The following is a 12,192-nucleotide window of genomic DNA, read 5'->3' as shown; positions in this document are numbered from 1 at the left end:
AAAACATGAAGGGGAGTGCTAAACTGGAAGTAGATCATTAGAAGTATTTAACCATGTTTATTTTACCGTATTTAATCTTTCTTAACTGGGTTCTTACTTCTGGAAGACTAAATACCTTGCTAACATAATCCACACAATGAGATAAGAACCACTTGTTTTGGTTAAACGCTGCTTGCACAATACTACTGACAGAAGGCCAAGTCCCACCGCTACCGAAGGAAAAAACGAGCAGGCCAGACCCAGCTGAGGTTTTTCTCTTGGTTTGTGTGTGGGGAGGGGTGGGGCATGACAAGAGCATTCAACATAAGCCTTGTTTGGGAAAGGCAGAAAGCAACTACAGGCAATCTGTTTTAATTTAACGCGTGTCTTCTTTATACAGACTGGAGAAAAAAACAGAGGGTAGGAAAGAATCGAAAGGTACATAAATATGCTAACCATTTCTTGGTCTTTGAGCTTATATAAGTAATTCAGATGTATATCAAAGCTGTGTTATGTGCATTTTAAAATCTGTCCTTCTCCCTCTATTTTTTTTCTCTACTCATGCCTTATTTATTAGGAAAATATACAAATACATGCTTTTTGTAGAACCTGCAAAGCATACATTGGGACTGGTATTGACTGATCAAACAGGGCAATGTTGAAGGACAGGGGCAAGTTAAGGAAGCTCTGGGGTGTTGTGTAAATGTACCATTTGCTGCTGCCTAATTGAGTTTGCTCTCTCTGAACTAATTTGCTTCTGAACGCTCGGCTAGAGGAACAAACTAACTGCAGTGAGCAAATGCTGAGTGGTTTCCTTTGCCGTGGAAGATTGAATCTTCCCTGATCTGAGCTTCCCCCCGCTGTAAGCAGGGCAGAGCTTCATTTGTCACCTTGGTTATAGCAAGAGAAGAGGAGCAACGCCAAGGTGCAGCAGCCACAACGGAGACTAAAACATCTCCTCTGCTTGAGGCGTTGCAGGGGCGGATTATACTTGCTCCGTTTGCAAAGGAGCCGGCTGTTTCAATGCTGCCCCGCGCCGAGCCCCAGAGCAGTTACCGAGCGGGGCCGGGGACAGCGGCGCTGCCCGCGCTCCTGCCGCCCCTTGCAGCCAGTCCCGCGGCGGCAGGGCCGGGCCGCGCTGCACCGCGGGCTGCTCGGGCGGGAGGCGCGCGCCAGCAGCAGCCGCGGGCTCCGTGCACGCGCGCACCCCGCGCAGCCGCGCGCCTCGCTGCGGCCCCCTGAGGAGCAGCGGCAGGAGGAGGAGGAGGAGGAGGAGAAGGAGAAGGGCGCGGCCCCGCCCGGCGGGCGGAGCGGCGGACGGGAGGCCGGCTCCTCGGAAAGCCCGGCGAGAGGCGGGGGGAGGGAGCCGCCGGGCTTCGCGGACGGGAGGCCGGCTGCCCGCAAAGCCCGGCGCGCGGATCGCGGCCTCGGCCCTAAGATGGCTGTTGTGCGCGGGGCGCCGCCGCTGTAGCGCCGCGAGGAGCCGCCCGCCGCGCCCCGCCGCCTCGCCTCGCCTCGCCTCGCCGCCATGGAGTGCCCGCACCTCGGCTCCAGCGTCTGCATCGCGCCCGACTCGGCCAAGTTCCCGCAGGGCTCGCCCTCCTCCTGGTGCTGCAGCGGTGAGTGCGCCCGGCCCGGCCCGGCCCGAGGCGGCCCCGGGCCCTCGCGCGGCGGCCGAGCGCCCTCAGCGCGGCCCGGCCCGGCCCGGCCCCGCCGCCCCTTTGTTCCCCGCGGGCCCGGCCCCGAGCCCCCCCCACCCCCCCCGGGCGGCTGCCGCGTGTCTCGGCCGCGGGGGCCGGGATCGGGGCCGGGCAGCCCGCTCGGGGCCGCCTCCCCCCGGCGCGGAGGAATGCGGAGCGCGGCCCCTCCGCCCCTTTGTTCGCTGCCCGGCCGCGGGAAGGGGGGGGCCGGCGGCCGCCGCGGGGTCGGCGCGGCCGTTAAACCGCCCCCGGCCCGCGGGGCTTGGCCGTGTGCGGAGGGGCTCGGGGCTGCCAGGCGGCGGCGGGACGGAGCCCCCCGGCGGGCCGGGCCGGTCCCCGGCGCTGTGGCGGTGCCAGCGGCCGCCGCCGTGCCTGGCTCTGAAGCGCAGCCGGGCGCATCGCGCAGCCCGCTCCCTGCGAAGTTGCGGCTTCCGAGGTGCTTCCAGCTTGGCCTTCAAACAGATGGTTGCACACGTGCAGCCCGCGGTGTTGCTGTCATGTTTCATGCGTCTTGGTCTGCTCCAGCTGCATCGTGCGCAGTTACGCGCAGCGCTGAAGTACGTGCAGGCCGGTACACGCAACCCAGCGCTCAACATGGGCAGTAGGCCCCGTTCCGAGCAGCGTGACCTGCTGTGGCTGCGGGCATTGCACGGAAACCCTCTTCTGGGAGCGACACACAAAGGAACGCTGAAATGTTGGTTACGTTTTAAGGTGTTCCTATTTTTAAAGAGAAGATCGTTGCCCTTTGTCTAGCCGTATCAATGCTTTAGAGTGGGAAAAGTGCTGCTCGCTGGAGTTCTTCCCTGATTGCAGTTTCCTGGAGCCAAGGTGTGGTAGCGCTGCTGCTTCCTTTGGCAGAACCAGTTATTTTACTCTGTAATGCTCTTGATTTTAGAGGGAGTAAGCTTTACAGTGGAATAATATGGAGAAATGATTAGAGGGAAAGAAGTACAGGAAAAGTTGTTTTTTGTAATGTTTGGTTACTGAAAAAAATTCTTGGCTAGAAGTGTAACTCTCTAAGTCCATCTGTTATCTTCAGGCTATCACGAGTAAGCAAAGTTGTCATCCAGAAACATATGGTAGCAGGGAACCACCCTAAAAACAAGCCAGATAAACTTACAAAAACTAAAAATATAGACTCATGTATTAATATAATTTTTCAGCTTCAAAAATGAGCCAGTGTAGAGCTACAGGATCCTGTTAGACATGCTTCTAAGTGAAGCAGTTAAAGCAAATTTTTCGTTGTCAGTCAGAGGTGTTTCAACTGATTTATTACCGTTGGGAGGCAGGAAGGAGGTGATGGACACTTTGGGGAACTAAAGGATTTAATAAGGATGCCGTATTTAGGGGTGTGTCTCCACCACTTGCTATGCTTTTTAATAAAATTAAGTAAGTCATACAGTGTTTGCATAGCTAACTATTGGGTAAGGAAAATGTAGGTATGTTGCATTTAAGACATTCCAATGAGCAAACAGCTTGCTGTTGACAAGGTAAAGTGAATGAAAAATGTTACTAAAAATGAATGTTGTGTTCCTATTAGTCTAGTAAAATGTAACGTGTTCCTTCTCAGTACTGACGCATGCTGACTGTTACATTAGCTTCCTGATGGTGTGCAGAATACTCTGATACTCTGTCTTTGTTGTCTGTGCTTATTTTAGTGAGATTAACTTCTAAAGGTGTGTAATATTGTTTTCTGTCAATTCACAATGCATACAATTTCTCATTTGCTGATTTTGCTGCAAGTTGGTAACATGCAATTATATAAAGAAAGTGATTTACAAATTAGCATCTTGTCAAAATTCAGTGTATTTCCCATTGCCTTTGATGCTATTTTCTAAGGTTCTGTGGACTTGTTTTTTTCTGTTGGTGTTGTTGCCTCAGTTGGAGAAAAATATTTAAAGGTAATTTGCTGCAGTATGTAATTATAAGGCATCTATCATCTACTGCATTGTCTTAAAATGACTCAGAACCTGTAGTCAGTCCTGTTTGGAGTTACGGCTGACCTTTCCAGAAAAGGAGTAAGCGAGGGTACTGATACAGGAAGCTTTCTGGCAGCCACGTGACCTGCCAGTGATAGCAAAACATTACAGAAGAACAGGTTGGAGAGCGAGGTCGTAGTTCAGACTGCCAGTGGCTATTTTTGTCATTATCTTGGCTATCTGTGGTTTGAGGACCTGGAATTGTCACACTGACTGAGTGACACATGCTGGTGAATTACCATTTCCTCTCCTCTTCAAAAGCTTGCTGGCAACAGTAACTTCCTGAGGAACACACTGTTGAATGTTGTGGAGATGCACTGTTGTACAATGGAAGGGTGTTGTGTTTGAAGCTGGTATTCTGAGGTTAGCTTTACTGAAGTTAGGGAATTGAGTAGAGGAGCATGTGCGCCTGCCTGAATTGCTCTTTGTGCCTAAATTAGCTCTCGTAGAAGCTACGTGGCAGAGTTGTTACAGAGGTTTTGTGATGAAGGAAGAGGTTTTGTGATGAAGGAAGACTCTTGGAGAACAATAAGAGGAAGCACCAATCACAAGTGTGCTGATGGGAGTAAAAATGGTTTTGCTCCAGTTTAAAGAGTAATGGTCAATTGTTCATTTTAATTTATCTTAGAGCTTCTGTGATGTTACTGGTATATAAGCACCTCTCTTTGGAGGATGGCGTATCTTCCCCTGAGTATTTAATCCTGTCAAGAGTGCTCTGTACAGTAATCAGTACAGAAAGAAGCATGCTTTTGCTCTGAAGAGCTTGAAGGCTGTCAAAAAGGAGCACAGAGTGCCTTTTTGGAGATGCAGGAGCAAATCCTTTGTTGTTGTCCTTATAATTGGGCATTTAAGAGGAGAGGAGATGAATGTATATCATAGAAATTGTACAGAAACTGAAAATTGCTTTTAATCAGTGTTGTCACATGTAATGCTGCATGCAGATGCCTGCTAATTCCAATTGCAGTGCAGGCTTTCCATGCACTTTAATTTCTGAAATTTCTGCTGAAGTTAGAAGCAGAGTAGCTGGAGGCGTTGGCAAGACTGTAGAGTGTCACAGAATTTGTCTGATGTGCCACACCTTTGGTGCTGTTGTGCAAATGGTGTAATTATGAAAAGTACTCTGGAACAGCTCAGATGTGGTATTTCTCAACAACTTTTCATAGACTCGTGAAACCACAGGGAGCTAGGCCGCACCTAAGTAAGATTGCAATCTTCTAAGCACACTTGTGCAAGTCTAGAGAATTTTGCCAACTTTTTTCCTGCGTGGTCGAGGCGAACTCGCTGGTTATTTGATGGAGAATTTCAAGGTACTTCTTTAGAAGAACAACTGCAGACGTAAGTTTATGTCTGCTGAAACAGAGATACAGTGAGTTATTTTTTCCAGGGGAATTGTGCTTTTGAAATACGCTTATAATGATTGTTTCAGATCACTGTCCATCGAATACCTTTTATTTCATAAGTAGCAAATTTTGTTAGATATTGAAGAGCAATTCTGGCTGTAGAGCGGTATTTCCTGCTAAAGCTAAATATATTTGCCTGACATCTGTTTCTTGGATTCTAATTTCTGTTGAATAAGAACTGTAATTTCACAGTTGGTCAGAAGCATACATTGTGGCATTTGCAAATGTCGCTGGGACTATAAAAAATACAGAATAGAGCAAGCACTAGGAAACCGTTTGAGGCCTAGTGAACAACGATTATGGTAAATATCTGCATGCTGAATTAGAACATTTTTTCTGTTTTCAGAGTAATTTACAAACAGGCATTGTTAGTTCAGAATAACCTAAAATGCTACTGAATAATTTATGTATACATGAGAGCAAATGGTTTGGGCCGAGTGGGGTAACTTCTGAGAACGAGACTGTTTTGGGTCAGACTGCTTTTGGTGATGTCCTCCAGGTAAATTGGGTGCCCTGCTTTATTTTTGTTGGGGCAGGCCGTGCTCTGGCGGCTTGTTGGACAGCTGCTATCAGTGCCAAAACAAACATGCTGTAAAAGCACAGGTACGCAGACTTTAACCATCTCAGCTTTCCTTTCTGTCTCAGCTCCTTGTTTCTTCTCCATCTCCACGAGTGTTTGTCCTTTTCCTTTTTCATTTTAATTACTAGAGATCCTCCCTTCATCTTTCTTTCTGTTTTTAGTACAACATGGGAGGATAGAGAACTCACTGAAGGTGGAGAGGGGTAGGTAGGACCTTCTTCCTGTGACAAATTATTTTCAGTTTGCAGAGTGTAGACTCAGGGTAAGCTAGTGGGTAGTGTGTAGACATAATACTCTGTTTGTGAGGGTTATTTCTAATTTTTCCCATACCTGAAAAATGAACTTGACCAGGAAATTACCAGATTTATTATGAAATTTAAGGATAAAATAACTATGTAAAAGTTTAAACTTTTTTTTTTCTCAAGTCAAATTTTAAAGTTGAGTGGCATTTCTTTTATTTCTCAGGGTCAATGCAATGCAGATATTAACTCTTCAGACTTCATAGGCTGTTTTATCTCCTGAAATTATTTTTTTATTTTTGTTAAGTAAAGTTTGTTGATTTGGTTTGTATTGTTTTAGATTAGGTCTTGTTTTCATTAAAACTGTGAACATTTTTTTTTCCTATTTGAATCCGTTACTGATGTATGAACTAATTAACCATGGAGGCAATTGCTATCGTAGCCTATGTGATACAGCATAGTGCTTTGGAACGCATTTTGTCAGAAGATGGATGTTTATTGAGGTGGGATAGGAATCTCAATTTCAGTCACATAAGCTAGACCTAATTTTTCTTTTCACTATAGAAAAGAGGAGTCTCTGATTTCAAATACTTTGCATGTTTAAAGACATATTTGAGTCAAAAAATGTTAAATTCATGGTGGCTAATATTTTCTAGGTTCTCTTTTGAAAAAATTCTATTATACTCAACAAAGTCACATTTCATCACAAAATTTGAATGTCAGCTGATGAAAGAGACTGCTTCAGAGGGAGGTAGCAGTCAAATACCTAATGTATTGCTTCTGTTTAGAAACCAAATCTCTAATCTTCATGTATATTTTGAAGGATAAATTTACTTCTGAGTATTCCAAATTATTTCATGATCTAACTAAATGCCAGTATTTTGAAATGACTCTTCAAAGTGCACCATATGGTAAGGAGACAGGGTGGTCTGAGGTGTTTTGGAAGTGAGATATATACGGCATACACACGTATGCAGGACAGAGGCTTCTGTGTGCATGGCAAACTCTTGACTTACCACAGATTAGTTCAAATCTCATCACAGATGGTTTAAATGTAATCAGGGTAATAATTTTCACCTGCCTTGCCAAGCCCTTCAAGATGTGCAGGTGTTTAACAAAAAATCAATGTATCGTTCTTACTCTTTTATTTATTTATTTTTATTTTTTTGATAACTGTGCATGGTTGTGAGGTGCTACGGCCGACAGCATTAGAGTAGTGAGATTTTTGTTGCATTTGTGTCTGTGGTTCTTAGAGTGAAAGTTTCAGACATGGTGTTTAGAAGGAAATAAAGCTTTGAGGCATTTCTAACTCAGTCAGTGCTGCTCACTTTATTTAGTAACCTGTTCCTTTGCTGCTTTCTGTCCTATTTTTAATAAATGTTCATCACTTAGGTGAAGAGCAGTTGAAGGCCACGCACAATTGCGATAATCAATGGAGGTTCAAAAATGCAACTTCCTCAGAAATTTAGATCTGAAAAGTAGTTAAGGCTTTTCAGATATGTATTTTGAGATTATTGGAGGAAACAATTTTTACTGTAGAGTGGATTAGAGTAATAACTGATAAAAACATTCATTGCTTTATGGTGTCCTTGTTAAGGGGGCAGCATAAGATTTTAAGTCCTTCATTTCCTTAATAATGTGAAGGCTTTTAAAATGTTGCTGACACTATTTTAATGTACATAGCATTCAGCAATCTTAACTGGTATGTCAAGGCAATGCTCTTTTCCCCCTACCCCCCTTTGGAATATCTATCTAATTTTGTATCTTGTAGATGTAGCTGTGAAATTGTTTTGACAGATTATTACCCATTTGGATCTAATCACAAAAACCACAGGCAACCTGGCCAAATAAGGTGATTCTTCTGCAAGTTAGCTTTTTCCCCCACAAAATACTGCCAGTAGACAGCTGTTTAATACGAAAGTAATGTGATGCTGTCTGGCTGGGGATCCTCACCAAAACCAAACAGGTGGATACTGATTTTAAAGGTGAGTCATCTGTACATCATCTGGATGCTGTGTGAATACAGGTGTTCACTTGTTCATGTCAGGCTACAGGTGCATGTTCCCAAAATAGCTGTGGCCCTTCTGGATTTTTTTTTAAACATTTGGTTCATAAGTTTTTCAGTTGACAATAGTTTTAGTTTTGTCCACTGCGCATTTGACTTCCTTTTTTTTTTTTTAAAAAAATTTCTTTTGCTCAAAGGGATGGTCAATAATGAGTCTTTTGCATAGTACTGCAGAAATAGGCATTAAATATTGGTGCTAAAAACGAGTAGATTAATAACTAGGATATATAAAGAAAGCAAGAAGCTTTCTTGATATCTTTCCCCTCTTTTCCCTCCTACTTCCATCTTGATTTTTTTTTGGCCTGAGATTGATTGTTAACCGATTCAAGATTCTTTTCCTTAAGGGTTTGAAAATTGCATTATGCTGCTCGCTCTGCTCTGCCTTTTCTGGCAGCTGTCTGAAAATGCGTAATTCATTTCTGTCTTGCTCTAATATAAAGATGGAATAACTTTTTTTGCATTATATTCATTATTATTATTATTATTATTATTATTATTATTATTATATTTATTATTATTATATTTATTATTATTATTATTTATTATATTTACTATTATAATGTAGAACAATATCTGTTTTCCTGTGAGAGCTAGTATTAAATTTTTAAATATATACATATATATGTGTTTCTATATTTAAATGTGGATACCAATTAGTTATTAAAGTAGCTGATCCACTAAAAATTGGTTTTGGACTACAAAGGAGAAATAGAGGTAATAATTTTCATAAAAACTCTCTTGGTCATGATTGTTAAGATAAAATAAATATGCTACTGATTTTTTTTTTTTTTTTTTTGCCTTTTTTCTTCTTTTCATAATGCATGTTTTCTTACTGTTGCTTTCAGCTAGGATGTGATTTATATGGTATAGGCAGATAAATCAAGTGTTGACATTTGACTCGACATATGGAAAGACTACGTAACTTAAATATACTGTATTACTGTAGCCTGAGAGCTAACTTTGTCCTGTTTTATTGAGAAAGCCTCTATGCGTATGATTGGTAATGCCGAGGGACCAATTTTTTCTATTTTTTATTTTATTTTACCATAACAGAGGAAGCACAGCATGCGCTGTGTCTTGCTGCTATACATGATCTGAATTTTTTTTCTGGAGTTCGTTTAACCACTTCCTCAGGAAGTGACGTGTCTGTTTACACTGATTGAAACAAGTTTTCCTTACCCATATGCTTCTCCAGTACTGACTTAAGCATACAGGCAAATCAAAAAGCGTGCATTTTTCCACTTGCAAGTTTTTCAATGTGAAATTCTGGTTACGTAACGAAAACTCTGAACTGTAAGCCAGTGTGTTTGAGTGGAAGTTGAGAGTTGAATTAAACGCAGAAGAAACTAATCACCTTGTTCTCTGACAAACATTCCTCAAAGTTAGAAATGTGGTGGGGGCTTCAGTGACCTGTTTTTCCTATGAAAAATTGTTTACCTACTTATGTTTTGTATTCTCACTCAGTTGCTGTTCAGTATGTTTGAATTAGGTATGTTTTTCCCTTGTATCAAAGTAGTTCACTGTAACCATCTGTGAAATTTCTTACACGAGACTGAGCAATGCTTTTATTTAGTGACAAGGAGTAGAAATACCACATGTCATTATGCATGAGCACAAATATTAGTTGATTTTGTAAGTTCACGGATTGCCACAAAATGACTCATCTGTTTTCTCTCTAAAAACTTAATCTTTCTGGTTTTGGCTAGAAGACAAAGGCAAAAGAAACAAATTCATTTTCCCTCCATATCTTTAAGGTGAGGCTAGCATCCTTCTGTCATCCTCAGAGCTTGTTTGAATTCTTGTACATTTGGATGTGATTTTAGTTAGGCTGTCTTGATACAGTTATGACTTCTGTTTATTATGCATCTCTTTGTTACAAGGGTATGCAACACTGAAAGAATGGTTGACATTTTTATATTGTTAGCAATGCCTACCAGAAATCTTGTTTCCTTGTAAATTCTCTTGCTTTGATTTAAATGTAATTTAAATTTAATATATATATATATTTTTTTTTCCTCAAGCATGTGGGTGTTAGCTGATTTAAAAACATGGTTTTAAATAGTCCAATTAAAAATAATCTCCCCTTCTGTCTGGTTTCATTTTGACTAAATCCTTTTTTTTTTTTTTTTTTTTTTTCCTAAAACAAGCAATGGTGTCTATCAGATGAACCTTACTTAAAAGATTGTTGAACAGAAGACTTACTTTCCTAGTACTAAATAGTTTAAAATATGATCAATCCATTTGACTTACTTTCCTAGTACTAAATAGTTTAAAATATGATCAATCCATTTATGAGCTTCTTGTAATAGGGCAGGTAGGATAGAAAGAAGAGTTTTGTGTGAAATTAAGTTTGAAAACAAATAGGAATATTTTATTAAAACCTAAACAGTAAAACAGCTGGCTTTTAAGTTCTAGTATGTTTCTTCTTTTCAAAGACTATAATGTTTCTTTTTTATGCTTTTTCTTGTCTAGGATGGGGCTTTATCCTACTCAGAGGTTTGAAAAGTACTTTTGTAACATTTTCCTTTTTCAGTTGCTTGGTTTTCATTGCGGTTAATCATCTGGAATTGACTAGCCATAAGTTCTTAGAATGTGGAGCAGATACTTCTACCAGATGTGTATGCAGCTTAACCCTCCCCAGACACCCCCAAAAACCAACAACCATCGTCATTTAACTCAACATTTAACTTCTGGAACCTACATATAGATTATACAATAATGTTAGCATTCTGCTGTGGCTCTGTGCTTCTGTGTACATTAGTGCCTGTCTTGTCCTACAATTTTACCAATACGTGTACTGATTTTGGTGTTATGGAACCCTTCTGAATGTAAACAGACGCTAGTGTCACATAGTAAGGCTTGCTGTATATATGTTCCTAGCAGCTGCCCTTTAAGTACACATTGCTTTCAAAAGAATGCAAAGTCAAAAAATGGGAACACAATCGGCTGTGTTAGTAAATGTGTACTTGGTAGTAAGTAACTTATATTACCCGTAATGGATATTTTTATGTGCTGTCAAAGTACTGGCTTAGCTTGGAGGCCACCTGTATTTTTTAAGGCTTCTTTGCTTCTGCTGACAATGTGATTTTTGTCAGTGCCTATTACAAAGAGTCCTATTACACACATATCCAGATTGGCTGTGGTCTTCCCTGATGTTCTGGGATGAGGGGATGAGTAGGCCTTCTAATTTTTGCTCTGAGAAGCTGTTTTATTTTGTATGCTGGTTTTTAATTGAGTTCACAGGTCAGAGAGCAAGGGTACACATGGCTCTGTAATGGTGTGATTTGAACAGTTCATTTTAAGTGGAAAATCTTTGGTTCCAGTCTCAATTTGAACAACTGAATGTTTCGTCTGGTGGATTTTGAATGTAGAATGCACGGGTGCTCATTGCTGCAGAGCCTGCAGCCTAGGTTAAAGCTGTAGGTGCTAGGCTGGCAAAAGTCATGCTTGCTCTCTTCTATTGTCTCCCCAGACTGCCGAGTAACTGCTTACTCATGCTAAATGCCATCTTCAACAGAAGAAATTGTCAGTGTTCCCTTAGTGCTTAGGAGCAATCTGGAGGGAAAATCTTCCAAGGGCAGGAGGTGTGCTTCTTAAACATAGGCATTCACATCTTGAATGAATGGGGATTGTGCATAGGAAACTCATGTGATTCAATCACTCCTTGGAAAGTCGTGGCTGCATCCAGAGGGAATTCCGCTCAGTTCCAGGGGTGGGCAGAGCCTTGCTGCGACCCCAGCATGTAACCCTGAAGGAGCACTACCCAACACTCTGGTCTCTTTGATGTTTCCCATGGGCTGATAACTTGAGCGCTTCCTTAGTTAGAATACTGCCTTTCATTGTTTCCTCTCTCAGATGCCTCATACTACTTATGTATTGCATAGGGGAAGTTAGAGGTAATTCAGAGCCGTTTTGGCAAGTCACCCTAAAAGTGCTGTGCAGAAGGCTGTGTCGGGATGGCTTACCCTTGCTTTAAGTGGAATGACACAGATGCCTAAAGTGTTAGGTGTAGTAGGCTCAATGCTGATCTGGGCTGCTAAAATTCTTTTGGCAAATTATTTGATATCACTTTCTCCATTTTTCGTCTTTAAAATGGAAGCGAGTTCACTGAGAAATGCTCTGAATCTTGTGACTGAAAAACTTCCTATTTGAGATGTAGTTTGCAGTATTTTGGTTAAACTTTGCTGTAATTTGTATTGCCTCCTCTTGCAGTAATTTCCCAGGATTTTTGGCTTGTAAGTTTCTCCCAC

General features: G+C 42.0%; 1 protein-coding gene across 5 annotated transcripts in view; it reads left to right on the top strand.

Annotated features, from left to right (window-relative positions):
* The window catches only part of USP3 (ubiquitin specific peptidase 3), an 87,734-nt gene that overhangs the window by 41,686 nt on the left and 33,856 nt on the right, over positions 1-12,192 (top strand). Inside the window, exon 1 of one of the 5 annotated variants that reach the window (XM_068695663.1) lies at positions 1,279-1,598. The exons of 2 other annotated variants lie outside the window; for them this stretch is intronic. In XM_068695663.1, coding sequence (XP_068551764.1) covers positions 1,508-1,598 — 91 coding nt within the window. In that variant the 5' untranslated portion in view covers positions 1,279-1,507. 2 more of the 5 variants (XM_068695665.1, XM_068695662.1) reach the window with 2 other exon arrangements.

Source organism: Anas acuta, chromosome 12 (genome assembly GCF_963932015.1).
Source record: "Anas acuta chromosome 12, bAnaAcu1.1, whole genome shotgun sequence".
Classification (NCBI taxonomy): domain Eukaryota; kingdom Metazoa; phylum Chordata; class Aves; order Anseriformes; family Anatidae; genus Anas; species Anas acuta.
The sequence above is the reverse complement of the archived record's forward strand: the minus strand, read 5'-3'. Positions and strand labels throughout refer to the sequence as shown.